This window comes from Tachypleus tridentatus, chromosome 10 (genome assembly GCF_004210375.1).
Source record: "Tachypleus tridentatus isolate NWPU-2018 chromosome 10, ASM421037v1, whole genome shotgun sequence".
NCBI classification, from domain to species: Eukaryota; Metazoa; Arthropoda; class Merostomata; order Xiphosura; family Limulidae; genus Tachypleus; species Tachypleus tridentatus.
The window spans coordinates 42191673-42219268 of NC_134834.1; the positions used below are offsets into that span (position 1 = coordinate 42191673).

A 27596-nucleotide genomic window follows, 5' to 3' on the forward strand; every position below is an offset into this window, starting at 1 on the left:
TATTAAATCCATTTGCCAAAATACATAACTGTGAACACATTCTAAAATGTTAAAAGTATAAAACAGCACAGTTATATAGAATAAACTCGAGAGATAAGGGACAAACATATGACTTAAAATTATTCATCTACAACAATTTGTTACGCGTTTGCTAAAACAAATATAAGTTTTCTGTGATATATTATTTACTGGTTTGTCAAATTTGAGTAATACAGAAATATATAACAAAACAATTGAACAATAAAGTGACACTTCCTAAGGTGCAACGAAGCAATGAAATAATTAAGTAATACGGAATAATACATAAAGATATTCTACTCAAACCAGAAATACAAATTAATTATAGATGCAGTTTCAATAACCTGTTTTCGTCATCAATGATTAAAACACTAAATCTCTGAAGGTTGTAAGAGAGAAGAGTTAAATCATTTTAGACAAAAACTGTGAAGCTATATCCACATATCAGATTTAACCCAACCGTATGAAGCCCAATAAACAGATTAGTACTGAAACCAAAGAAAACTTGGGAATTTGGCACTTCTTCAGTTCGAGCTTGAGACTACACTAATTCTAAGTAACGTTTCTATGGCTGAAAGATAAAAGCGTGAGAGCCATAAAATACCTCATCATTATCTGTCGTTTCAACTTTGTTATATACTCTGTGAAAGTGTTTTAGCGCTAGCTGTAATTTATTTAACTTAAACGTCATGTAAATAAATTTATAATTTGTAACACTACCCTGCTTTAAAAATTTTCGAATTTCCTTTGAGCACATGAAATAGGCAAAAGGCACGCTTTTTAAAGTAATCCAGTGACTATATACACAAAAGAGAGCAACACCATATTTCTTTTCGGAAAGTAATTAGGTATACAGTACAAAAGTTTAAGAATAAAATCAAAATTAGATTTCAGACTACTTTAAAAAACAATAAAAAGTAAATCTCAGGTGAAACATCAAAATTATACTATAATGGAAGTCTTGCTTGAATGATAATGAGAAAACAAAAATTTATTTCGCGATGTGAAACCCTTAACTTCGCGAAATTTTTATCTTGTGTGCATGTAGATTAGCAATAGGGGTCACGATTTTCCTGTTTCGCCTCCGTTTCCTATCACGGAGAACTTTATTTTTCTTCATTCTCAGGGTGCAGATATAGTCATGAAAACATCACACGAACATCTAATGCACTAGTGCCATCTATATAAATATAATAGTACTGTCTGTTGTATGTTCATGTAAATACTTTGCAGGGTGTGGATGGATCTTCACCAAAGTTGGTATGGAGGTTCATTAGGTCCATGGGGGAAATACATGTTTTCAATTTTGCATTTTGCAGTTATTACGAGTGTTTTTACGTTTGTTTGTTTTTTAACCACTACTTCGCCCCTGTTGATGAATCTTCACCAAATTTGGCATGAAAGTTTGTTGGGTCCAAGAAGAAATGCATTCAAATTTACGGTTTTACAATTTATGTTTTGCTGTTTTCATGGGTGTTTCTGTGTTCTTGTTTTTTTAATTATATATAAAAAGGAAACAACTTTTCATGTCCTAAGATAACTTTTCATTAATCGCGAATTTACATAACTTCCATCCAGGATACAAGCACCTCAGCTAATGTTATTAATCTTCATATTTAGTACAATAGAAACTCGGCGGAAGTGCTTTGAGTTCAACAAATAGTTAATACTTTGTGTGCCCCCTTTTGCTTTAATAACTGCAGACAGTCTTTCAGGCATTGTTACAACATATTTAATCAAAGTGTCCTTTGGCATTTTACTACAAATATCTCTAATACATTTCCATAATTCCATGATTCTTTAAGATTTTGATAAATCAAATCCCAGAACTGCTCAGTTAGGTTCCGATAGGGACTCGGTGGGAGCCATTGTATCATTTAAATGACTCCAGCAGCTTTCTTAGCTAAGTAACTTCTGCATAGGTTGGATAAGTGTTTGAGATTAATAACGTTTTAGTAGAAGAATCTTTTAGCAATAATAATACGTAAACCACTGGGTATACCATGACGGATCAGTATCTGATGGTACTGGCAGTGGCTCAATTTTCGATCTATTTTACAAATATCTCCTTTCGTCTCAGCAGAAAAAAACATTTCCAAACCACCACACTGCCTGCTTCATGGTTGGTGTTATTTTAACGGATTTACTGTTACATTACACATTTATTTTAACACCTACGTTTGTTTCAGTTTGATCCATGTGAGGTATATTGTTGGGTGGGTATTGCGCTAGTCCTGCCAATTCTCGAGAGTAAGAATTAACAATATATGTTTTGCGTAAATTAGCGTGTTTTTGATTATTGTTGAAGAATCAAGGATCTCGCCTAGCCGAGAGACGAAATAAAATATTGTTGGTCAGCGATAGTCAGTAATAGCCTCGGAGGCTATAATTGTGATTACTGCTTATTAACAGAAAAAATACAGAATTTGAACAGGAACATTTTTAGATTTCGAATTTTACAAAGCGTTTGACTTCAGTTAATTAACTTCTGACGCTAGTATTTCTAAAAAGAATTAAATATCTTCGTCGACAAAAGTTAACTTGTAAGCGATGTGAGGCCAGCCAAAAGACAAGTAGCTAACTTAAGTTAGGTGTAAAAATATCAACTAAGGACTAATATAAACCAATATTTGTAATAACCGTTATTATAAATTGTATTCTTGCTTACATATTAAAATATTTTTGTTAAGAAAGAAAATTGTCTGTATCAATCTTGTTGGGAAATATCAATTTGATAGATATCAAACTTCAGTTAACTTCTAAATTAAAATTAAAATGTCCGGCTATTTGAAATCGTAATACATAATAAATGAGAGACTTGTCCAATATAAATTATAATACACAACACTATGCATTGAGATAAGTATCTTTCACCTTTCTTCCTTCGGACGTACAATCTACACTTTGAACTAAATATTTCAAACTTGCATTCAGCTGTTCACAACATCTTTTCCCAATAATCAACAGTGCAATTTTTGTACTTGTAGCAAATTTCACTTTCTGGACAATATCTGGAGATTGAAGTAAAGGTTTTTTAACTACTACATTACCAAATATTCCATTATAGTTGAATCTTCTTGATACAGTAGATCTTAACAATTTTCTGTCATTTAGTGTATGGTTGTTTATTTCATGTTTGAGATCAGTGACAGTCTTTCTTCTATCCCATAGACTGCTTAATCAAAGATACTTAACATCAGCATCATTGAGTTTAGATGTTCTGCCTCTTTCTTTCCTATTATAAAATTTACTTGCCTCGGTCTCATGATCTAGGGTGCAATTTACAGTGTTGGGAGAGCATTTCAAGTCTGCAACAATTTGTCTGATAGTCCAAACAGCATAATGTAAAGCTTTTATATCAACTCTCTTTTTCTACTAACAATTCTCAATGCTTTCTGGCCCATGGCATGACAACAAAACTGAATATATAGTGTTAAACATTGTTTTTATTGAGGTTTATTTGTGAAGTGCTATTAAATTGATTTATTCTAGCGTATACTGATACCATATCCTACCCTTGCTAGCTTATTTCGATACAGTCATAACACTGTATGGGTTCCATGACAGTTATTTCAAACTCTAAATCTAATCAGTATGTTCATTTAAGCAGAACACTTATGTCACGCCCATGGTACAATTATATGGGAATTTTACAGAATGATAAATATTCTCACCCTGGTTCTTTCAGTTGTCAAGAGGAATCAGAGAAATATTACCATGGTGTTGAAATTTGCATTCTGTAATGGCATATAAAAATATTATCTTTTCTAACACTTTTGCACTGTACTGGACTTATATTGAGAAAAACTATATATTCTTAGTATGATAATCAGGCTTAAATTACTAAAGAAGTTTTCTGTGTAATATTACTAGAAAGAGGAACAAAATAATAAGAGGTTTATTTAAACTCAACTGCCACCAGGGAGTTTAACAATGTTCTTTCAACTCCTACGTTAAAGTTGAATAAAACCAACTCTTACAAGAATTTCCTACACAGATAATGTTTTATATGCAAATAATATTATAGTATTCTCAAAAGCAACTAGTCACCAATTTGTATAAATTTTCTGAAAGTTTTGTAATTGAGACACTTATCGAAGTCAGTTCAACCAGTTCTTCCGGCAGGAAGGTAATAAATATCTACCTAGTCTGACTAGTAATTGGTGCTACTATGGAGTACAGTCTATGTAGATACTGTCACCATCACTGTTTTAATGATTCACCAAAATATAATTTCCTGCTAAATTATTTATATCTGTCCATGTTTTTGTTCAGCGCATAATAATAATATAATACGTTGTGTGTTCTAAAAAGAATGCCTTAAATTTAGGTTATAAGTGCACTAGTTTTGATTGTTGGAACTTATTTTATTCCGATTATATTTGCCCCCAATACTTTATGTTATGGTATATTTTACTTTATTAGTTTAAAAGTGTTATTTATAATAACTTGTGCCTATTGCAACTAACAAAAAGTTGAAACGGTGATGATGAAAGTATCTGTGTAACCCGCATGCTATGGTGAAAATATCTGTGTATGTCGTCGCGTGCTGTAGTGAAAATATCTGTGTAGGCTGCAGTGAAAATTAAATTAGTTTGTTATAACAAGCCGAAACCAAAATAAATTAAACAAAAAACACTGCACTAATTGAAAAGATTCCGGGGTACAAACTATAAAGTGGGATTATAAAATGTACCCTAGGTTTTGGAGGTGAATGTTAATAGGGTCCACATTGCAGTGGGGATAGACCGTCTATCAGTCTTAACCTTTATTTGTCAGTCTCACATCCTGACAATAACCTTGCAGAATAGTTTCTGTTGCAAAAGACTCTGACGTAAGGCTGTTATATCCAAAGCAAATAACTCTCCCCCGCAAGATTTTCCATACTCCAGTTTCATTATTGGACAAGTTATATTAAAGAAACCAGGTAAATATAATTTTCTAATCGATAATTTGTACTTCTACAGATAATTTCAAGTTTTGTTAAAACCATTAGCTTCCGGTAATCTGTGTGAAGGCGTATATATTTCTACTGCCCCATTTTTCCTTTTTAACATTCTTACTATCTTTTTCAAAATTCTTAGTATACTTTTTCTGTCTGTGCCCCCCGTTGCTCAGCGGTGAGCTTGACGTTAAATTTGGGATTCAATTTCTGTGGTGCGAACAGTACAGATAGCTCATTATTTAGGCTTCTGTTTAACTATAAACAAAGTCACAGATAATATATTACGATTATCTAATGTATCCTAATTGCATTTGTTTTCGAAAAAGTTGAAACTATATTTTTATATATAGATCACAAAGATGATTTTTTGTCCTTCTTACGATACTCTACAAAAATGTCTTACTTTATTCTCCAGTTTCTCTTCCAAAACCAGTATGGCTGGCATTACACATTCCTCAAGCTGGCATGGAACATCCAGTTCTTCAACTGAACCAATATCAGAAACCTTTAAACAATTATTAGCGACGCTTGATGTGTCATATGATGTTGAATCACATTTAACATTGTGACGAAATGTCTCAACAGTTTCTGCCTTCCTCATTGCTGGTCTTTTCGGATCTGATTTTGTTGATGGAGATGACTCCTTACTCATTGTCTTCATAGATCTGTCCAGAAAACCTGATTTTAATTCCAAGTCTTCAGTCATTGTGCCAACATCATACATTTCTTTTGTTTCCTGAAGATAAAAACTTGTTGTAATACATTAAACACAATAATTTCAAGTTTTTAGAATTAATTATTATTAACCAATAGTCTTCTTTTATTGACACTTGACCTGCTTAGCTAATTTAAGTAAAAATGAGTAACGATAATAACAGTTATTATTAAAATAAATAAATAATGTTATGCTCTCAATTATTACTTTAATTCTGCCTTGTAAATAACTCATATAAATTTGATAGAAGTTATATTTTGTCAATTAATCTAGTTTACACTATAATAGAGGTTTTTCATCGAATCTGATAATAGAAATAAAGTCTAAACTACCTCTCTCTCTGTAACCAAGCCAGCCTGATGAGCTGTGGTACTGAGGAAAGGCTGTGTCAACACTGAATGTAGCAGAATGTTTGATTGACATATTATTATACATTCTTCCTTACCTTATCTTTTGTGTCTTATGATTAGAGTACATAAATATTTTGAAAAGTATTGTCGAACTATTTTAAACATACTGTGAACCAAGTTGATTTGTTGAAGGTAGCAAGGACTTGGAACATCGTTTTTATAAATTGCGATTAACATCAATACACTAAGCTACAGTTAGGCTTGAAATTCGTTAATGAGTGTTAAGAGTAACTAGCTATTATAACTTCGTTAGGGTTGAGACAGCAGTAGCCAACGTATTTAAATCATTGCAGACGTGAAACTGTGTGATTAACGATTGCACGCCAGGTCAACTTTAAATGATCAGTGCGTCACATAGGGGTTTTTGGTAAAAAGTAGTATTAGTTCATTTGTTATCGGGCCTGGCATGGCCAAGCGCGTAAGGCGTGCGACTCGTAATTCGCGGGTTCGCGCCCGCGTCGCGCTAAACATGCTCGCCCTTCCAGCCGTGGGGGCGTATAATGTGACGGTCAATCCCACTATTCGTTGGTAAAAGAGTAGCCCAAGAGTTGGCGGTGGGTGGTGATGACTAGCTGCCTTCCCTCTAATCTTACACTGCTAAATTAGGGACGGCTAGCACAGATAGCCCTCGAGTAGCTTTGTGCGAAATTCAAAATCAAACAAAAAATTACTAGGGTCATGCCTGTTTCTCTAGTATTGGCGGAAATTATCTTTGAATCAATAAAGCATGTCCTTCCAATACCTGCCCCCGTCGTGCTAAACATGCTCGCCCTCCCAGCCGTGGGGGTGTATAATGTGACGGTCAATCCCACTATTCGTTGGTAAAAGAGTAGCCCAAGAGTTGGCGGTGGGTGGTGATGACTAGCTGCCTTCCCTCTGGTCTTACACTGCTAAATTAGGGACGGCTAGCACAGATAGCCCTCGAGTAGCTTTGTGCGAAATTCCAAAAAAACAAACAAACAAAACAAACCTTCCAATACCCCCCACAAACACTTATATGAAAACTTTGCACAAAGTGGAAACTAACTGAATGAGAAAATTCAGTGTTGAATGCAAATATAATAAAGAAAATAACTTCTAAAGCCTGTAATTATATAATAAAGAAAATAACTTCTAAAGCCTGTAATTATATAATAAAGAAAATAACTTCTAAAGCATGTAATTATATAATAAAGAAATAACTTCTAAAGCCTGTAATTATATAATAAAGAAAATAACTTCTAAAGCCTGTAATTATATAATAAAGAAAATAACTTCTAAAGCCTGTAATTATATAATAAAGAAAATAACTTCTAAAGCCTGTAATTATATAATAAAGAAAATAACTTCTAAAGCCTGTAATTATATAATAAAGAAATAACTTCTAAAGCCTGTAATTATATAATAAAGAAATAACTTCTAAAGCCTGTAATTATATAATAAAGAAAATAACTTCTAAAGCCTGTAATTATATAATAAAGAAAATAACTTCTAAAGCCTGTAATTATATAATAAAGAAAATAACTTCTAAAGCCTATAATTAGAAAATAACTTCTAAAGCCTGTAATTATATAATAAAGAAAATAACTTCTAAAGCCTGTAATTATATAATAAAGAAAATAACTTCTAAAGCCTGTAATTATATAATAAAGAAAATAACTTCTAAAGCCTGTAATTATATAATAAAGAAAATAACTTCTAAAGCCTGTAATTATATAATAAAGAAAATAACTTCTAAAGCCTGTAATTATATAATAAAGAAATAACTTCTAAAGCCTGTAATTATATAATAAAGAAAATAACTTCTAAAGCCTGTAATTATATAATAAAGAAATAACTTCTAAAGCCTGTAATTATATAATAAAGAAAATAACTTCTAAAGCCTGTAATTATATAATAAAGAAATAACTTCTAAAGCCTGTAATTATATAATAAAGAAATAACTTCTGTAATTATATAATAAAGAAAATAACTTCTAAAGCTGTAATTATATAATAAAGAAAATAACTTCTAAAGCCTGTAATTATATAATAAAGAAATAACTTCTAAAGCCTGTAATTATATAATAAAGAAAATAACTTCTAAAGCCTGTAATTATATAATAAAGAAAATAACTTCTAAAGCCTGTAATTATATAATAAAGAGTCAAAATGTCACTCTGCGCCCAGAGAAACACTTCCTTACTTAAAGCAAATTCAGGCACAGGAAATAATAGTAATGAAGTTCAAATATACAAATAATGTATAAAATTATCATGAAAAGTAATGAATGGCTTCAAATATTTTGGGAGGATCATTTTCGTATGAGATAAATGGTTTAAGGACGAAAACTTAAAATAAAAGAAGAAACTATATAATATTTTTAGGCTAGGCACGAGAAAAGTCACTGAAAAAATGAAATAATTAAAAACAAAAAAAGCAAAACAGAATTTAAGCATTTAGTTGCATTTACCTAAGTGTATCATTTCTAAAAACGATGAAAAATCGAGAGATGTTACTAAAAATCTATGAAATTGTTTGACTAGTTTATACTGATCAACTGCGAAAACACGAAAATAATGTTATATATCATGTGTTTACTAATACATTGTATTAACATAGAATTTTTCAAATCTTTATCGTTTATTCTAATGTATGTGTAGTTTACACAACATGATTGTCAAAAAAATCATTAAGTGTTTATTCCTCTGTCTACTAGCTGTTGTGTTCCGTGTTAGTCGTTAAAGTTGAATTTTTTTCTACCCGTGGGGATGACAGTTGTAAAGTTATTATTGGTATGTGAACGTAGACAGCAGTTTTCTCCATTGGTAACCCCCTCCACTAACTCAGTAGTAAGTCTGAAGGCTTATAATGCTGAAAATTTGGTTTTAGTACCTGAGGTAGGCATAACGCATATAGTCCACAGTTTAGCCTCATGTTTAACTACAATAAAAACAAACAACCAAAAACAAATGCACAAATCTATTATTAAGTCAGTATAAGGTTAAAGTTATAAATTTTTATTTTCATTATATACCAATAGGCCTAGATTTGACGAGTTTTGATACTGAAAAAGGCCCTCTTGGAAGTCAGTGAAATGCAATTTTTAAGTTTCTAAGTGAAGATAGGCAAATTAAAAGGATTGTGGGAAAACAAAACACACCTGTATGTGATGTGATCGCACATTTTAAGCTGATTAATACATGCAACGTAATGTTTTCCCAGAGTGTAGCAGTATTAAAATCACATACATTTACAGAGAATGTAGTCTGAACCAAGTTCAAAGAAAACATACGATCTAGAAATATCTCTCAGGTAAAAATGATTGTACTCTAGAACAGTACTGTTTTGTGTTGAAAATAATTATTATTTATAGTGCGTATTTTGGCCCAGCATGGCCAGATGGTTAGGTTACTTGACTCATAATCTAAGGACACGGGTTCGAATCTCTGTCACACCAAGCATGCTCGCTCTTTCAGCATGGGAGTGATATAACGTGACGGTCAATCCCATTATTCGTTGGTAAAAGAGTAGCGCAAGAATTAGCGGTGGGTGATGTTGACTAGCTGCCTTCCATCTAGTTTCTCACTCTTTCTTTCTTAACTTGAAGATGACCGAGGAAGGTCGAAAAGCTGTTCTCTCTTTATCAGTAAAAGTGTTAATACACACACCAGCCGCTCTGAGATACAATGACCGATAACATTATGATGAGTTGCCGTAACGAATGTTAGAAAAACAAATAAAAACAACAATAAAATAAGATCAACCAAAATGTTGCTGTTGTTGTGTTATCGCAACGCCATCTGTGCTTTGTCCACAGCAATGAATCGTACCCCGGATGTTAGTCATATAATGCTATATAATTATTATTTACATGTCGAGAAATAAGAGAATTATTGAAATTAGAACGAAATATAAGTTTTTACCCAATAAAATAACTGAAATCCAATTAGAATTTTTTTTTTTAAATTGCAATAAATGTAAAAGAATCCTTATTCGAAAACATGCATTCAATATTCTCTTTCATCTGTAATCTGTAACTAAAAACTTGTTACACATTTTAATGATTCTTGATAACTGTAATTAAAATATTAATAGAAGGTTTTTACTTTTAAGAGAAATAATTTAATTATGTCTTGTTTTGAACGATAAAATTTTATATTTATTTGCAATTAAGCACAAAGCAAAACAATGGGCTATCTGTGTTCTGCCTACTACGGATATCAAAATTCGATTTATAATGTTTTTACTCCGTTGACACACCGCTATGCCACTAGGGATGGAGTACTGAGTATTATGTATCTGTTCAATAGACATAAAATATGTTATATTTTCGTCTGAAGATCTATTCTTCGTTATTCTAACAATAACCTCATGCCCGTTAAAGATATATCACATATATTCTGATTTTAAGTAGGTGTTAATCAATATTCTTCCAGTGGCACAGAGGTATATCTGCAGACTCACACCGTTAGAAACCGGGTTTCGATATTGGAGGTGGATAGAGTGCGGGTAGTCCATTTGGTAGCTTTGTGCTTAATTTCAAACAAATCTAACGAATATTTGTTTTGTATTTTTCAGTAATCATCAATCTTATATATCAAAAGGCCCAGCATGGCCAGGTGGGTTAAGGCGTTCAAGTCGTAATCCGAGGGTCGCGAACTCGAACCCCCGTCGCACCAAACATGCTCGCCTTTTCAGCCGTGGGAACGTTATAATGTGACGATCAATCCCACTATTCGTTGGTAAAAGAGTAGCCCAAGAGTTAGCGGTGGGTGATGATGTCTAGCTGCCTTCCCTCTAGTCTTAAAATACTAAATTAGGGACGGCTAGTGCAGATATCCCTCGTGTAGCTTTGCGAGAAATTTAAAAACAAACAAACAAACATATAAAAACAGATCTGCTACTCGAATTAATGTATTTTATCATACTTTTCGAAGTAAATATCTATGCGAAAAATTATAAAATCTAGGAGTTGTTTTTAATGTGGGAACTGTTGAAGATTCATTATTTCAGAGGTTAAGTGCACTTTATATAACTGATGTGTATATGCTAACTTAGTTGCGAGGCGACACGGGTGACATTTACCACTTACATATATAGTTCATTTACTGTTTTTTTTTTTTAATTTCACGCAAAGCTACTCGAGGGCAATCTGCGCTAGCCGTCCTTAATTTAGTAGTGTAAGACGAAAGGGAAGTCAGCTAGTCATCACCACCCACTGCTAACTCTTGGGCTACTCTTTTACGAACGAATAGTGGGATTGAGCGTCACATTATAAGCCCCCACAGCTGAAATGCGAGCATGTTTAGTTCTACGAGGATTCGAACTCGTAACCCTCGGATTACGAGTCGAACGCCTTAACCCACCTGGCCATGCCGTGCCTTAGTTCATTTATAGCGAATTCTCGGCTTATGGTGGATAAATATGACGCAGCCCTTTCTGAGGAAGGGTATTGGTACATTTGACACTGTTAAACGACAGAGATTCAAAATTCGCAAGGATTAAAAAAGGAAGTGTTTAAGATTTTTATTGAAGTTGTAAATTCTTAAAATATTTAGAACAAATCGGGCTCCTTAAGCCGATGTGTAGCAACGTACTCACCCGCAAACTGAAGACTATGCTTAATCAAAGTATCGTTCTGGACCAAAACACTACTGTGATGACGCTGGAAGTGTCTCTGGGCATAGTTAGCAATGTAAAAGTAAAGACCTGAAGCTGACGCAGACTCGCGAGCAAAAAAAAAAATCATAAACTTCTAACTACACCTCAAAATTAATAGCTGTTTTAATGAATGATGGACGAATAATAAGAAATCATAGCAATTTTGTTTGACTACATACTTGTTAAGAGCCCCATCCCCCGATGTAGCCCTAAACGCCATCTTGGAAAGTTTGTCAAGTATATAATCTCCAACTGACGTTGCTCTACATTGCTGAATTTTGATCACTGTCGGGCAGTAATGCATAATCACAATTATCAGACTCATGGCGATCGACAGAAGAGATAAAATTACCATAAAGTCCAGTTCATCCTTAGTAAAGTAAAATACTTTATATATTTATATCTATACAGTAGATTGAAATAGATAAAAACATCACTTACTTGTTGTTGTAGCTGTGGGTTAATATTGCTGAACCCTTCTCTCCACTCTTCGTTGTGTATCGTTTCAATTCTTTTCAACAGCTTAGCTTTGTCTTCTTCTAATTCAATTATTCTATAAAATAGTTCTTGAGATTTTCCAGAACTAGAGCGCAACTGTAACAACTCATCTTGAAGCGATGCTTTATCTTCTTTTAAGCGGGTGATGATGTGTTCTTGGTTTCGGCGGACACAGTCAAGGTCCTCCAAGTGGGAGTTGGAAGCAGACAAACACTGACGAAGGCGAGTAACCTGTGTAGTGGCGAAAACATTTCTAAATATTTAAATATCCTACACACTGGAAGATTTAAAATGATATATCAAAGACATTCAGTTTTGTTCAAGCGTTATATTTTTATTCTATAAACAAACAATATAAGTGTCTCCTTAGAAATAGATTCATTTGTAGAAAATATGTTGCTGATTGACCTGAAGTATATAAACTTTGAGTGTCTCTAAAGTCCAGACACTAAGTAATTTGATGAAAATGCTTATATATATATAGCTTGGTTAAAGGCGTGTGTGTGTGTGTGTGTGTGTTTTTTCTTATACCAAAGCCAATTTAGGCTATCTGCTGAGCTCACCGAGGGGAGTCGAACCCCTGAATTTAGCGTTATAAATCCGTAAACTTACTGCTGTACTAGCAGGAGGCTGGTTAAAGGCCAATTACACAAATATTCCAGAGTTTCATGAATCAAAAAACTGTGACAACATATAAAAGTAACGTTTTGCTGTAAAATACCAGAAGCAACTGCACGTACTTTCTGTGTATTCGAAATTGCAATATGAAATGTTTAGATGTTTGTTTGTTTGTTTTTGAATTTCGCGCAAAGCTACACAAGGGCTATCTGCGCTAGCCATCCCTCATTTAGCAGTGTGAGACTAGAGGGAAGGCAGCTAGTCATCACTACTCACCGCCAACTCTTGGGCTACTCTTTTACCAACGAATAATGGTATTGACCGTCACATGTTTGGTGCAACGGGATTGAAATGTTTAGAAGGGGCAAGTCTCTTAATTCATAAATACTTAACTTGCTTTAGGACTGTATTCGAAACACGAAGTGTCTCCGTGTAGAAATTATAGTGTGAATTATTTATATATGAATACCTTTTGACTTACTGGATTGTTAACATGCTTTTAGACTGTATCCGAAACGTGGGGAATTCAAATGCGGAAACAACAGAATGAAATGTGCATCCCTCAACTACTACATTGCTAACATACCTTTGGATCGTATTTTATGTTCTCCTTAATTATAAAATCAAAAGAAGACTATTAACATCAACATTAAAAATATTTTTTGTGGATACATGTCCCAAATTTATTTATTCTTTAATTTTTTCGTCAGGAGAATGGTTTTGCTAATCAACTTTAAACACTGGCAAAGGTGACACATTGTTCTATGCAATAAAACGCTGTTAACAGGAAGTTTTATCTTAACTGAACCAAACTAATGGCGTTAATTATTTCACTGCAATAGGCACGCATATATACAGTCTAGATCAAATTGTTTGTATATTGTTCTGTATTGACATTATTGTCTTCATGCACAGAACATTTATTGAGTAAATATCCGAGTAGCAACAGATAAAGTAGCATATGACCGAACAAACACGTACGAATTATTATTTTGGTCCGTGTAAGTCGTTTCGAGAATTTGTTCGTCAAAACACATATACCCCTTTTTGTATTAAAAGGTGTGCTTTTGGTATAATATTTTTCGAAAATGTCAACGTTCTATAAAGATAATTTTTCTTTAATTGGTGGAGTTATGCCTCATCATGTGCCAAAAGTTATAGGGCATCAAATTGTTCGAACGTCTGGAAATGGCATATAATAAATGGAAATTGTTAGAACAATATGGTACCTCAAAAGTACTGTATCCAGAAACCTGAAAAGTCATTAGACTATAGGAAACATTGTTTCAGAAAAGTCTTCTGGCAGAAGCTGAAAAGCTACTGCCAGAGATGATCGTATTTCGACCAGATTAACACACCAAGGTCGAAAGAAGTTTCATAGCACTTTACAACAGGAATGGCATTAACCGTTCATTCCAAGTATCTAGAAGAGAAGCGAATAAAAAACAGACCAAACAACGTTACTTTACAAGAAAGGCTATCTGCAAACCAATATTAACTAGAGCTCGCTGCTATCACTGTGCTATTTAGACAAGACAGCATTCCAAGTTACAGTTACGATACTGACGACATGCCATCCTTTTAGATGAGTAATTTTTTCTGGCTTATTGAAACTGATGATAAAATTTGTGTTAATCTTTTGCCTGGAGAACAGATGAGGGAAGGCTATACTTCATGTAAGGAACACACCACAGGAGGTGTGCTGCACATCTTTGGGCAACTATTCTCCATGATAAAAAGTGTGCTTTATTTCATTCAGGAAAACATCAATGGTATCTCATAGAGAAATTACATGAAGATGATATTTCTGTCTTATGTAGAATCAGATTTGGTAATAATTTTGTGCTTTAGGATAACAATGGCATTGTCTACAGTGCAGGAGTATCTATACAAGAAGGGCGTTTAAAGATTATAATCCGTTGAGAACTGGGCTGCAAAATTGCTAACCACGAAGTTAAACGAGGTACTGCAGCTGAGTTACAGAGCTTTTTAATGATAAACTGTGATGAATTAATGAAGTATTACATCAGTAACCCATGTACAGCATGCCTTGCAGAGGTTATTATAGTACGACGAGGACTACCTAAGTACTGAATGTTTAATATCAACTAGCATAAGGCTAAAGACAATATTTATAATCATTAGATGGTATATTTTGTCATTATTTGTGTTTTAGTTACATTTAATTTCCCTAGGTTAAATGTTAAAGAGTAAAATTGTTTGCTGTTTTAATAAAACCTGTCCCATTATAAAAATTACATACGCTACATGGCCAAAAGTATGTGTACACCCTGTTTAACTAATGAGTTTGGCTATTTCAACCACACCCATTGCTAACAGGTGCATAACATCAAGTAAACAGCTATTTCATCTCCATAGACAAACATTGGCAGTAAAATGTGACTTTTAACGTGTCAATGTCATAGGGTGCCACCTTTCCAACAAGTCAGTCTGTCAAATTTCTACCCTGCTAGAGCTGCCCTGGTCAACTGTAAGTTCTGTTGTTGTGAAGTGGAAACGTCTAGGAGCAATAACAGCTCAGCCACGCAGCGGTAGGCCACACAAGCTCACAAAACGGGGCTGCTGAATGCTGAAGTATGTAGTGCATAAAACTCGTCTGTCCACAGTTGCGACACTCGAAACCGAGTTCCAAACTGCCTCTAAAAGCAACACAAACACAAGAAATGTTCGTAGGGAGCTTCATGAAATGGGTTTCCATGGCCAAGGAGCCGTACACAAGCCTAAGGTCACCATGCGCAATGCCAAGCGTTGGCTGGAGTGGTGTAAAGTACACCACCATTGGACTGAATGTATAGTGCCAACTGTAAAGTTTTGTGGAGGAGAAATACTAGTCTGGGGCTGTTTTTCATGGTTGAGGCTAGGCTCTTTAGTCCCAGTGATGAAAAATATTAATGCTACATTATATAATCATATTCTAGAGAACTGTGTGCTTCCAACTTTGTGGCAACAGTTTGGGGAAAGCCCTTTTTTATTTCAGCATGAAAATACCCCCATGCACAAAGTGAGGTCCATAGAGGTATGGTCTGCCGAGGTTGATGTGGAAGAACTTGAATGACCTGCACAGAATGCTGACCTCAACCACATCGAATACCTCTGGGATGAATTGGAACACCGAATGCGAGCTAGGTCCTCACTAATGCTCTTGTGGCTGAATAGGAGCGAACTCCTGCAGCCATGTTCCAAAATCGAGTGAAAAAAACTTCCCAGAAGAGTGGAGGCTGTTACAGCAGCAAATGGGGCATCAATTCCATATTAATGTCCACGGTTTTGGGATGAGATGTTCAACATGCACATGTGAGTGTGATGGTTGGTTGTCCACATATATATGTGAAAACGGCAAGTATGGGTAGAGAAAGCTCTATGTAGAGGAAAGAACAACGTTTCGACCTTCTGACGATGACCGAAGGAGACCGAAATGTTGTTTGCTCCTCTACATAGAGCTTTCTCTACCCATACAAGCCGTTTTTACATATATATTTTTCTCTACAAGTTGGGTTTTTCATCATCACGGGTGTCCACATACTTTTGGCTATATAGTGTATGTAGATTTTTAATATAGCACGTATTTCTCCGTTTCACACAGTTCAGTGCATTTGTATTCCAATTTAATAATAATAATGACCTTTCTTTGTCACAATTAGGCAAACATTTTGCCAAAGACTCTTGTAAGTTTGGGATTTTGTACCAGCATGAAGTAAGGGTATTTCTTTTCAAACTTCCCAAAATATATAAGTTTCGCTTTCATATACATAATGAAATACAAAAATGTGTATCTGAGTTTTTCAAGTACAAACTTTCAGCTCATAATTCAATCTTTTCACCTATTTGAGATCTCAGAACAGCCACGGATTCATTTTTGTCTATTGTGCATCTAAACATATAGCTAATACCGAGACAGTTGTTAATCCATAATAGTTGCAATGAAAGACTTGAGATTCTCACGGTTATAGCTTTGCTTACCTACTTATTCGTGCCTTTATCAGGTCTAAGAGGCTTAGAGAGTTACTGAAACATTGTCCATGAAAGTTTTACATCAATGAATAAGTACTCATTGTGATAATCTAATCCTTATAGAGAAGCAGCTCAAGTATTAGTTGATTATGAAAGCCTTCTATCGCGTAACGTTAGATATTTTATTCTTTATATATATATATATGTGGGTAGTGATATGAAATTGTTAGAAGAAACAAATGAAATGAGAAGTTGTAATTAGAAGTGGGTGAAACAAACTATTTCACAAATTAAACATGTTACACAAAAGATCTGATATCAAAATTGGGTCAAAACTCTGTTTCAAAAACATTTTTTGTAACCGTTCATGTTGCTAAACAGTACAGTACTGTACGTTACTAAATTTTTCTCGAATTGGCATTCACTGTGTTTGCATATTCACTAAAAATAATATGAAAATTATGAATGCCACTCCTGCTCACCCAGTATGCTTAGTCCATATGATATGGTAATTCAACATTTAATAATATATGTAATATTTATAACAACATGTAATTATTAAGGTAACCTGGTAAATTCCTGGTTTACATTCATAATTTAGCTTTCTAATACGACCAACTTAATTATAATGATAATGACATAATTTTGTATCTTCTTACCTCTAACCTTAAGTCTGCTTCAATGTTTTCAAGCTCTCTTATTCTATTGTCTTTCATGTCATGAAGATGATACTTTTCAACATTTTTCTTCATTTGAACATTAGGTACTTTAAAAAAATAAACGTTTTTCGTTACTTTATCATTTTCAATTTTTAGGTCCATTATATGTTTTTCTAATTCTGAAATTCGAAACTCGTAGCCTTCTTTGAAATGATGATCATCGAAGACATTTTGAAGGCTTGCTTCTAATTTTTCTTTCTCTTCTTTCAGTGCATTTACATAAGTTTTTATGTATTCTCCTATTCTTTTTATCCCCAATTTTAATTTAGTTTCCATCATATGATGCTCTTCCTCTAAACGATTCACACTATATTTGTATTTTTTACTACAGAGCTCAAAATCATGTGGTTTAAACGTTATTTTTTTCTCTAATTCTATATATTTTTTATGACGAGATGAGACATTGTTATCAAGATTCAGATTTTGAAAATGAAGATCTATTAATTCTTTTTTTAATTTTGGTTCATTTCTAGCACCTTCTGACTTCAAGAGTTCCAGTTGTGACTTTAGTGCTTCTTTCACTTTTTCTAGATGTTCTTCAAAGCAATTTTGTTCATTGTTTTTTGTTTTTGCTCTTCTGACAGGAGATGACACATTACTAATTTGTTGAATCAATTTATTGTTTGTTATCTTTGCTTCTTCATTATATCTAGTTATCTTATCTTTAATTTTTCCGACTGTTTTCTCTAAACCATTTATTTTATTGCTAAGATTTGCAATTGCATGGTTATGTCTGTGTTCTAAATCTTCAATTTTTCTAGTGTGTTTGTTCTTGAGATCCTTAAGTGTTTGCTGAATGCATTTTACATTTATTTCAAGATTTTCTAAATCTGATGATGATGCATTTTCAAGGAACAAAGGTTTCTCTCCATTCAGTGTTTGAATATTTTTCTGTGCTGACATTTCATCTAGTTTCCATTTTTGTTGCTGCATAGCTTTTTTTTTGTAAAATCTTTCTTTTCTTTCAACTTCTTTTTCGTTTTCATATTTCATTCTTTCAAGTTTACAAAATCTTTCTTCAAATTTTTCTTGGCTTCTTTCTAAAGTTAACATTGATGAAAGAAGATATTCACGTCTCTGCTCTAAGATGCCCTTAGTTGTTACTGAAATAATTTTTAGTTGAAAATGGAGAGATATTTGCACTTTTTTCTCAAGTGTATCATACTTTCCAATGGTCAAAAGACATACTGGTGTTTTATGTTCTTTTTCTTCGGGCCTTTTTGGACATGGTAAACTGATAATTACACTGTTTATATTGTTTTTATTAAAAGTCCCACGGTGATTTTTCAAGTCATGTAACTTCTTCCAAAGAAAGCTATCTGGCTGATAAGATTGCTTTTTCAATACAAAATCTTTATGTTTGAAATAAAACAATAAATCTTTTTGTTCTTCATACCTCACTTCAAAAAAAGAACAAAGGAAAGGATTGAAAATTTTATGGACAGTATTAATTGCAGGATTGCGATTGTCAGCATCAAACCTTGCCTGAAGATCTTCCAGGGTTTGAGTAAACTTTTCTAACATCATTTGAGAAGTATTAAAAGGGCTAATATCAACTTGAATTTCTACAGAAGATTTCCCACATGACAACTTTGGATCGGAATTTATAGTTTTAACAAGTTGAAAATCACTAAAGCACATCAAACTGTCACAGTTTTGATGAGTTGCGGCGGACAGTAAATGCAATAATGACCGTTCAAGCTTCAAAATTTTCTGTCGCAGTTTTGTTTCGGAACCTTTGAGATTTTGGATGTCGGCTTTACAGTTCTGCAGCAGTACTTCCATATGGGCTATTTGTGAACGAAGTTCATTTTTAGTTGCCTCCATTACTCTGAACTGCTTAAAGGCGATTTCAAAGCTCATGTTTTTTTCAGATAAATTTTTCGTTAATGTCTTCTGTTTTTTTAACAAGTTGTCGATTTGTTCTTGTAACTTTTCCTCTCGACATGTATCATCATTTTCTACCTTTTCCGACTCTAACAGTTGTGGTTGAAGTTGATATTTTTTTACTTGTGTTACTAGAAGCTCCTCCTGTAACTGCTTTTTGTCTTCTTTGAACGTAGCTTGTGGTTGCTCGATCTCCATCTCCCACTTGTTTATTTCATCAGGATTATTATAATGAGCGATACAGTTTCCAGACTGAGTTTTGTACATCAGTTTTTTTTCTACTTCCAGTTTTTCAGTTAATTCCACGAGAAAAATTTTCGAACGATCACGGCGTTCAGAAAGTTGGTTTTCATTACGTCGTAAGTTGTTCGTCTCTCCAAACTCTGATCTCATTTGCTGGAATTCCTGTGTTGTATCAAGATTAATTGTTAAATCTGGATGTTCCAAATCATTTTCTTCAACAAAGTTAATATCCAAGGGCTTAGTTAAAAGATCTTCTACAGTTTCCTGAAGATCTACAAGGCTGCTTGGACCAGTTGAATCTCCCTTTCTGCTGTCGTCTCCAAGACCTTCGTCTTCACTTGTAGCAGTTCCTAAAGAATCGGGCTCTTTAGGAACTTCTTCACTTTTATCGATTCTGAATTGTTCATCTGAAGTGCTGTGGAAACATGGTCGATGGTCCTGTTGTAAAAGTCTCTGTACGTGTTCTCTGGCCGACATGAAATCTATATGTAGTTGGAGATTATTTTCCTCGAGTTCTTGCTTTGACTTTTCTACTGCCGCTAACTTCCCAACCAACTCGTTGTTTAGCCTCTCATAGTTGTGTAGCTTGTCTTTGAGATAATCACAAGCCTTACAAACTTCCATGTATTGTTTTTTCAACAATTCTTTTTCAACTTCTTGAAAAACCTCATTATGTGGTTCTGAAAAGACTGGCATTTCCATCTCTTCACTTTCACGAGCTGAAGATGTGTTGAGTTTTAATATTGTTTCTTTTAACAATTTATTTTCCTTCAGTAACTGTTTTCTAGATTTGTCCTCGCATAGTTCTAGTTTCTACAAAAGAGAAAAAACGTAGTACATTGACTTAGTTGTTTCTGGTACAATACGTTAATCACAAAAATACAGTTAGTTCATCCTTTTAAATTTCTAAAAAACAATTATCAATTTTTTTATTTAAAGATATTCTGACCTGCCTATAGTATTAACTCATAATTCACAGTATCTAATTTCTTGAAATTATATGAGTTAACAGGAACCTAAGTTTCATTAAATCAAAGCCTCGACCAAAACTATCATGTTTTTCTCATATAATTTCTAGCATTTTTCGGTAGGAGCGTATAATTAGTAAAATGTAACTGTTAACTCTTTATACTTGAAAAAGACAGATTTGTAAATATGTCGTAAATCATAACTTCTTTGACGTAATAATCTAAATAAAATTTGGTTTTAAGCAAAAATTATTACTCAAAAAATAAAAAAGTGTATACGCAGAATACAAATCTAATACTCAACTATCTGTTCAATTTGAATATCAAGTTCTTCCAAGACCTGCTCTCTAGTAGTAATAGCTAGTTGACATTAGAAATTTTAAAAATAATTTTATTGATATTTTACACATTGTTGGATCATATCTTCCATCTGGACCATTTCAGTTTTATAAATAACAAACATCATGTTATACGTACTGACGTACTTAATTGATAAATATTTTAAAGTTTCATGTATGTTGAATATTCTGGTATTTTTGCTATTCCAGAAAACGTATAAACGTATTTCAGATAAAAGAAAACTGATATGGATGGATAAATCCACCACAACTTCAACGAAATTAACAAACCAAAAATATATTATTTGCTTTCAATTATAATTTTAAGCATCTCGAAGTTTTTAAAAGGATTAGATCATTAGAATTTTTTTACGTATTTATAGGCTGTTACAAGTTATGGTGATGGTGTGCACCGACAACCCAGAATTAGTTTATAAAGATGCTTTAGCTAGCAAAACAGTATAGCTCTTTATAATATACCAGTTGTACATAATCAGCCATCAGATTTGTGTAAATCAAAGCCCATAGATTCCAAGTAATATTTTCACTCTGTAATCTACGTTTCTACCGGAAGAAAGTATCTGCTTCTGTTGATACCTATACTATTAATATTTGAGAATAAAACTAATAAACACGTTTGTAATAAGTAAGCTACCCCAAACTTACAACTAACAGCATGAAAAAGTCATGTTTATCTAAATGTCTCGTTTGTTTATTTGTAATTTTGCACAAAGCTATACAAAGACTATCTGTTCTGTGCCTACCAGGGGTATTGAAACCCGAGGTTTTGAGCTTCATAAAGTTGCCTTACCGTTGTGCAACTGGGAAGCTCAAGTGTTTTGAAACGCATTTTTGTTTTATATTGATACATAAGGCAAGAAGGAGCTGTAAATATTATAAGCATGAGAGGGTTAACTTTCAAAGTCATCTAAAGAGTTTTTACAAACTTTATTTTTGAAACACACTTATTGATTATATCTCAATCTTCTTGCAGGTAATTAACATATTCGTAACCCGCTAAAAAGATTTAATAATTGTTCAAACTCAAATTTTGTTTGGAAAACCGAAATGTTTTAATAAATAGTCAGTTCAAACTGAATGTTCGTAAAGGCAGAATTTTAAAGGTACAGTACTTTATTTAACAAATCATGTATCATCCTTTTGGTTTTGTGTAACGAACTTCCTTTGCCAACAGCACATAATTTACATACGTATACATACAATAGCAAAGTTATCGGGTAATGCCGGGCTGAAAAAGGAATATAAGTGGGAACGTAAGCTAGCTGTTTCTTACTATGTACCATAGTAGCAAACAATACAAAGATTCCTGTATTTTTTCGGGAATGAATCGTTTCTTTCGTTTGACGTTGGCTTCGAGAATGTTTCTCATGACTTCCTTGCTCAATTCATGAATTATTCAAGCATAAATAAGCTCACATTTTAAATGACTTATTCGTAAAATACACAAATGTCCTACCTAAGAATTCTCAGCTAGTAGTGCTATCTGACGATATAAAGAGATACATTTTTTTAATCTGGTAAATAAAAAAGGGGAAAAGGACACAAAAAGTCAATACGAGAGACATATAAACTGTACGCAACGTGTTAAAATCACCATTATTCATACACTTTACTATTATGTTATACTTTGTCGTTTGTGAGAGTTTTATTAGAATAATATATGAGCTTCATGTGTGTAACATTATTCTTGTATATACCAAATCATAATAAACCCCACCTATCTTCTTTACGTCTCTGTGTCATCTTATTACGGTAAATAAATTCTTGTGAGACCTAATCATTACCCTTACTTTAAGGTATCACGTATAAGGCCCAGTCATTATCCTTACTCTTAGTATCATGTCTTATAAGACTCAGTCATTACTTTCTGATATTACGTCTTATTAGACTCAGTCATTACTCTTAGATTCAAGTATCGCGTCTTAAAAGGCCTGGCATGGCCTAGCGCGTTAAGGCGTGCGCTTCGTCATCTGAGGGTCGCGGGTTCGCGCCAAACATGCTCGCCCTCCCAGCCGTGGGGGCGTTATAATGTTACAGTCAATCCCACTTTTCGTTGGTAAAAGAGTATCCCAAGAGTTGGCGGTGGGTGGTGATGACTAGCTACCTTCCCTCTAGTCTTACACTGCTAACTTAGGGACGGCTAGCACAGATAGCCCTCGAGTAGCTTTGTGCGAAATTCCAAAACAAATAAAAAAAGCGTCTTAAAAACCCAACTATTTACTTAAATTCGCTTATAACGTTTGTCTTGTGAAACCTAATCATAACCCTTAAATAGTATCACGTCTTATGATACCCAGTCGTTGTCCTTAGATTCATGCCCACGTCTTGTTTTTTCTTCATATCTTATAAAAACTACACGGCTGGTTTAGAAATTTAATATCATGTTTTAACTTGACTTATTTATCAAGTATTTAAAAAAAATATTAGAAATATTATAATACTTTGCTTAATATTGGAATTAATTTTGCACCAACTATGAGAAGTTAAAATAGAAAGGAAAGAAAATTATGAAAATCAAGTTTGACTGTACTCAAGCACGAACTTCATTTTAGTCGTTAGGCTAACATGAACCTCTCATTTCACTATCTCACACGTTTCATACCACAGAACAAAAGTTTTTTGGATTGTTCGTGAGATATAACTTTCTCATAAAATATGCACTGATCATAAAAACACTCCTTTGACCACACTGTCGAAATTATAGCAAGTTTTAGCTCAGTTATGTAGTTCATCATGACAACTTTATAGTTAACTGCTAGTAATAATACATTTGGTATTTCCAGCCTGAACAGCGCTATTTACGACATTGGACTATTTGGTCAGGTCAAAGGCTCAGGCATAGTTTTCGTAATTTGAAACTGTTGACAAGAAAGAGGGCAACTAGTCAGCAACTCCTCCCCCCCTTTTGAGTTACTCTTAATAGAAGAGCGATATTGACACCTACACTTACAACGTTTTTGCACCTAAGCGTGCGGGGCATGTTTACCAAGGTATCGTGACTCAAACTTTGGACTTTTCCCTATTTGCAGTCTGGACTTTACCACTATATGATTCCCCCCAATAAGAAGTTGAAACTATTTATTTAGGTTTAGATTTTTCGTATTGAACTAAATGTTTTACAATAACTTGATTGTTTTATTGTATCTCAACGTGGCTTTCAGAAGTTTCTATCATTAACGACAGATATCAATAAAACATTAAACATTTCTTGCTAAAACACCTTTTTTATCGCTGTTTTAAACAGTTACGATGTTTCGTGGACACGTTCTTTGTGACATATAGATAGACGTAATAAAAAGTTTTCTTTAATTTACCCAATTCATCTTGACGAATAATATATCTTATACTGTAAAAACAAGAATCTAATTGGTCATAAAGAAATCATAATAGAAATACTGAGAAAGATCTTAACTTTGTAAATATTAATATAAACTTTTGTTAATGTTTTTAAAATGTTATACAAAATTTCAAAAATATGTAGCTATTTGTGATATTCATTCTCACCTTTGTTGTCATTACACCAAACTTCTTGACAACGTCCTCGAAATCTAAAATATTTTCAGTTCCAATGCATAAGTCTGTATTTACACCTTTCTCGAGTAAGTGATCATCTTCAGTTACCTAAAAAGAATTATTGTACTGAAGTTTGTGATTTGATTTACAAAAATTAAATTATTTTATATTGTGAATGTTTAACAATTAAAACCTAAGTGCTACACTTAGGTAGCAGTTAATGTTCAACTGAATGTTCAACGAAATGAACATTCTTTCATATAATCTTAAGCTACATTTATGTCCAAGAAAAATTTGTTGACATAAAATTACACAGGCTTGCGAATTGCCCCCTCATAAAAGCTATTTTGGTTTTAATAACTATGTAGATTTCAAAAACGATATTAATATTTTTATAAATCGGGAAATAAAAAATCTTACTTAGATTAAATTATCATTTAGTTTACAACAATGAATATTTATTCTTATCATTCTTGTTAAAAATAATATGGCCTGGCACATGGCCAAGTGGTTAGGGCGGTCAACTTGCAATCTAAGTGAGGGTCACAGATTCGAATCCTTGTCTCATTAGATATACTCGCCTTTTCAGCCGTGGGCGAGTTATAACCTAATAGTCAATCCTACTACTTGTGGGTAAACAATTAGCTAAAGCGATGGTAGTGATAACAAGCTGACTTCTCTCTAGTGTTTGAGTGCTCAATTAGGGACAGCTAGCGCGAAATTCAAAATAAACTGAAGGGGAAAACATTGATGAAAAAAGAATATACATGCTCATTCATCCTATTTTTTGTGAAATCCATATCTTTTAGTCTCAAAGCCACATGTTGTGGTCTTTCTTTTATGTATTGCGTTTGACCAGCAGTAAACAGCCATCACGTTGATACTCTGCCTTCACTAATACCTCTTCTTCATTTCTCTGATGTTTAGGTGAAACCTTTCCCTTTGTTGTAAAAATGCATCTCAGGACGGCTGGTATGGGTATTAACACTTTTACGAAAAAAGCTTTATTAGTAAAAGTGTTAATAGTCATACCAGCTGACTTGAAATACATTTTTACTTCAAATGGGTTTCCCTTTGTTCTTCGCTGACGGCACTGAGATTTTCGGGGAAATAGTTTGTATGTGAAATGAACTTTCAAGCTCATCTTATAACCCAACTCTTTGAATTTAGCAAGCACGTTACTGACATTTTTCTTTTGTAATTTGAGTTCTTGTTGTTTCCTAAAAATTGTCAATAAGATCTTTAAAGACAATCTACGTTTCTTTTAAATGGTACTAATTGTTCTTTCAAATTGTACAGTTGAAGTCCGTTTTCTAACCTGAGGCCCACACTTCTTTATGTTTCGCTTCTGAAAGAGCTGGGAATTACCCACATAGGTACTTGAAACATTTATCATCTTTGTATAAAGCCTTTACAAACTGTTTTATCAAGAACAATTTTATGTAAAGTGGAAGTAATAGAACTTTCTTTGTGTCAACCGAACTTTCACGTTCAATGTTCTTCGATTCTAGTATCATGCTGGCTCTGTGTGGTCATTACTTTTTTATCCATTGCTGATTTTGTGATCTGCTGTCCCATTCATAAAAAACAACAACAAAAATAAACTTTATATAACCGGATTGGTAACCTAACAACATACAAATTTCCTTCTAATCTTCATAAAGTAGCCAACCATTTTATTTGTATTTGACCTTATTAAGAAGAAGTTCGAAATTTTAGTATGTTTCTTTCTAGTGAACCAAATGAGCAATAGGAAAATGTGCATGTATGTTACCATTGTGAAAGAGAACACCTTTTAGACTTGTTTTGGAGAAACTAATGAGCAGTCATCGCTTGCTTGATTCATAAAGTGTAGCTCCTAACGTTCGTATTAATTAAGCGGTATTGTTCCAATAAACCAGTGAACTTTCTTGCGAAAAGTATGGTATAAATTCTTTCTCAGCGTTTCTATACCAGTAAAATGATACTCTTGTAAGTAATTTCTTACCGAAGTCCAAACCTTAAAATCTCTGAAGAATCCTTTGGAAGGCCCAAATAGCTCAACAAGTCATTACGGTTACTTTTTGTGAAACGTTATGATTCAATAGACGTTTTCGCTTGAAAACCGTTCTTATCATCACTTCTGTTGATATCAGTTTCAAAATAATATGAAACTGTATCAACAGTCTCCGATGGACAAGCACAAGAGGTTCATAAGCAACAGGTCTTATAGAAGATTGAAGGTTTGGATAACAAACTTTCTTTTTGTGCTTTGTATGTTACATGATTACAAAAATAGCATTCATTTCCGTGGTTTCTAGGCACATCCAAGACCACTGAATTTCCAAATAGAAAAAAAGTCTTAATTTCAATCCATTGACTCAACTCTTTGACACATACGGTACAAACTTTGTGCGGAGCTCATGATTTGTCTTGGTCCACAACTTACATTCCAAAACACATGATATGCTGTTTTGACGAATTCTGTAATGTTTTGGCTTTGTTTACTTACTACAAGTTTATCATAAATATGACATTTATATTTAGGTTTTGGTCATTTACACAGCATTTGTTGCCATAGCAACAAGTAATTAATGTTGAAAAGAAAAAATAATGTCAAAATGCACACACAACTAAATACTATCCATAAATAGTACGTCATACGGACTGTTAACCGTTTATATACTAGTGGTGTGTTTCTAGTAGGTTGTAAAACGAGAGACAAGACAAACGTTGCAATTGGTCTACGCAAATCTACAGCCAGTGGTTGTCAAATTTTTAAGCATAATAAAATGTGACCAATTTCAATGAAATTGATTAACTTATGTAAAAGTATATATAACGTTTTGTGAAAAATCTGTAGGTGATGAAGAAAAATGGATATTGTTTCGGATTCAGAGTATATACAAATTATTGTAAAACATGTAAACATTACAAAATAATAAATCCTTCGCAAGCCTATGTTATTTGTGTATATTTTCATTGAATATCCACGTCTGAGCATGAGCTTCTATATATGAATATATCTTTAACAAATAGCTAAGCTAACAAATTCAGCACTGAATTTCCTCAGCTTGTATTATTGTTACCCTTGCCTCTATATAAAAGGGGTACTGCGTTTTGGTTCACAT

The 27596-nt window shown here is 33.4% G+C and overlaps 1 protein-coding gene across 1 annotated transcript in view; it reads right to left on the reverse strand.

The window, feature by feature from the left end:
* Positions 1-20: 20 nt before the first annotated feature.
* The window catches only part of LOC143229145 (uncharacterized), a 53811-nt gene continuing 26235 nt past the window's right edge, over positions 21-27596 (reverse strand). Inside the window, exons 5-8 of the mRNA XM_076461030.1 lie at positions 24478-24594; positions 17457-20459; positions 12151-12438; positions 21-5699 (exon numbers count right to left, since the gene is read on the reverse strand). Coding sequence (XP_076317145.1) covers positions 5340-5699; positions 12151-12438; positions 17457-20459; positions 24478-24594 — 3768 coding nt within the window. The 3' untranslated portion in view covers positions 21-5339. The remainder of the gene's footprint in view (positions 5700-12150; positions 12439-17456; positions 20460-24477; positions 24595-27596) is intronic.